The sequence below is a fragment of the Myotis brandtii genome, unplaced genomic scaffold (genome assembly GCF_000412655.1).
Source record: "Myotis brandtii unplaced genomic scaffold, ASM41265v1 scaffold687, whole genome shotgun sequence".
Classification (NCBI taxonomy): Eukaryota; Metazoa; Chordata; class Mammalia; order Chiroptera; family Vespertilionidae; genus Myotis; species Myotis brandtii.
Window position 1 is genome coordinate 2,492,957 of NW_005370687.1, and position 2,450 is coordinate 2,495,406.

Consider the following 2,450-nt stretch of genomic DNA (forward strand, 5'->3'; position numbering starts at 1 on the left):
CTGGGCCCCGGGTGGGGTCGAGGGTGAAGCCTCCCCGATCTCCATGCAGGGGCCTCCCTGGAGGCGTCTCTGCCCCGGGCTCACATCCTCCAGCCTCTGGGTGCAGGCTCAGCAAGGAGACTGAGTGTGCGACTCCCGCTGTCCCCACAGGCATTGCCGGGAACCCCGTGACCTTCAACGAGAACGGAGACGCGCCCGGCCGCTACGACATCTACCAGTACCAGCTGCGCAACGGCTCTCTCCATGCAGGGGCCTCCCTGGAGGCGTCTCTGCCCCGGGCTCACATCCTCCAGCCTCTGGGTGCAGGCTCAGCAAGGAGACTGAGTGTGCGACTCCCGCTGTCCCCACAGGCATTGCCGGGAACCCCGTGACCTTCAACGAGAACGGAGACGCGCCCGGCCGCTACGACATCTACCAGTACCAGCTGCGCAACGGCTCTGCTGAGTACAAGGTCATCGGCTCCTGGACTGACCACCTGCACCTGCGAGTAAGCTAAGCGCCTGCAGGAGGGCGGGGCGGGGGGGGGGGCGCCCGGGGTGGAGAGTCACTCACCTCATCCCAGCTCAGTGTGTGGGGCGGTGAGCGGGGCAGCCCCTGAGCAGCCCTGATCTCTGGGATTGCTGCTGCCAGTCGGGATTTTGTTCCGTGCCCCCGCCCAGACATCAGAGGGCCCCGAGCCCCAGCGGAGACGGAAGGACAGGGCCGCTGGGCCCCTGCTGTGTCTGCCCCTGCCTCTCCTTTGCCTCCGCCTTTCTGCCTGCCGCCCCCTCGCAGGGCCAAGAGCTCTGGAGAGAGGCGCATGTGGAGTGAAATGGCTCGAGGCTTGCTGGTGCGGGCAGCGGGGTGAGCAGGGGGGCTGTGTTTGGACAGAGGACAGTGTTTAAGGCAAAGGGCGCAGTCAGTGGCAGGTGGGGAGCTGTTTGGGAGTCGGTCTCCAGCGTTGGCAAACCCCCGGGAAGGCCTGGGTCCTCCCAGCCACGCTTTCCAGCTCACAGTTGTTCCCGGGACGTGGGGACATGGTGGCTTTCTCTCCGGCCTTGGCCCGGGCCGTGACAGGGAGCAGTGTTTTCAGAGGGAAAGGACCTGTGGTTTGTCCCCAAGGAAATGCCCGTGGACTTGGTCCCTGACCTGCAAGGTGAAGGTGGGCGTGCTCTGGTGGGCACAGTGTGACGTCTGGATGTACTCGAGAGGCCCCAGGGCCCACGTCCACACCTGGCCTCCCCATGCTTCCTGGGAGAGCCGCAGCGCGTCCCGCGTCCCCTCTTGTAATGATCTCTCTGGTGACCAGCCCCTGGAGCCCTGAAGAGCAGTTTCTGCCCATGACCTCACTTAGCCCCACATTTTCTAAGTCAGAGGAGAGATCTGAGGAAACCCAGCCCCAGGGCGAGCCGAAGGCCGCACCGCACGGCGGGACGGAGCTCATTGCTATGGTGATGCTCCTGGGTGCCGAGCGGAGACAGACAGGCAGGCAGGGAGGCAGGCAGAACACACCAGGTGGGCGCACTTGGCAACGTGGGACAATGCCCCACATGGAGCCGGGCCTCATTCTGGTGCAGTGGGTGGGGCAGGGGGCCAGTGACTCAGGTCCTGCAGCAGCAGCAGCAACAGAGCAGCTCACCCTGGCTGAGCACCGCTGTGCACAGCTCTGTTCCAGCATGTGGCCTCACTGTGAGGACGACAGCCCGCGAGGCAGGCAGGCAGGCAGGGTGTTCCCCATGCTGCAGGCATGCGAAGTGAAGGTCCCCTCCCACTGTACGCCCCCCCCCCACCTGCCTGGAGTTGGGGTGGGAGGAGGTGACCACACCTGCCCCCTTTCTCCCTGAGCGCTCACTTTGGGCTGCGCTGTGGGGGCCACAGAGCGGGCAGGGCTCAGGGGGCCGAGGAGGAGGCCTCTCCTGCTGGCGCCCGGATCTCATGACTTCTCCTGTAGATTCCACAGAGATTCACTGCACCCCCCCCCGCCAACCCCCTGAGTGTCAGCCCTGTCTGGGGGCTGGATGTGCAGCAGGGAAGCAAACATGAAGACCCTGCCCTTGTGGGGTGGACGTTCTGGTGAAATAAAGCATTTCCATTATGACTTCTGAGCGGAAACCCCCTAAGTGCCAAAGGGCCAAGTGGCTTCATGTCCGCGATCATTGGAGCAGATGGACAACACGGCTCAGAGGCTGCAGTGTCTGCTCCAGGGCACGCAGCCAACTGGCAGCACAACTGTGACCACATTCACTGCGTTTTCCACTGGAGCCAGAATTTTCCAGAACACCTGCCATCTCCCCTGTCCTCTGGGAAAGGTCCCTCCCCGCAGTCTCCCAGCTCCGGGGCTCGGGGATTGTCCGGCCTGGCATCCCGGCAGCCCCGGCCGGCCATTGCTGTGCTCCTTGGCTACTGGGGACCACACAGCCCTGTCATGCCAGGGCCACAGGACAAGCTTCTTCCTCGTGGTTTTCCTCCCA

At 64.4% G+C, this 2,450-nt stretch overlaps 1 protein-coding gene across 1 annotated transcript in view; it reads left to right on the forward strand.

Annotated features, from left to right (window-relative positions):
• The window catches only part of GRM4 (glutamate receptor, metabotropic 4), a 104,591-nt gene that overhangs the window by 85,952 nt on the left and 16,189 nt on the right, over nucleotides 1-2,450 (forward strand). The window contains exons 6-8 of the mRNA XM_014529589.1: nucleotides 94-100; nucleotides 151-300; nucleotides 351-487. Of these exons, the coding sequence (XP_014385075.1) occupies nucleotides 94-100; nucleotides 151-300; nucleotides 351-487 (294 nt within the window). The remainder of the gene's footprint in view (nucleotides 1-93; nucleotides 101-150; nucleotides 301-350; nucleotides 488-2,450) is intronic.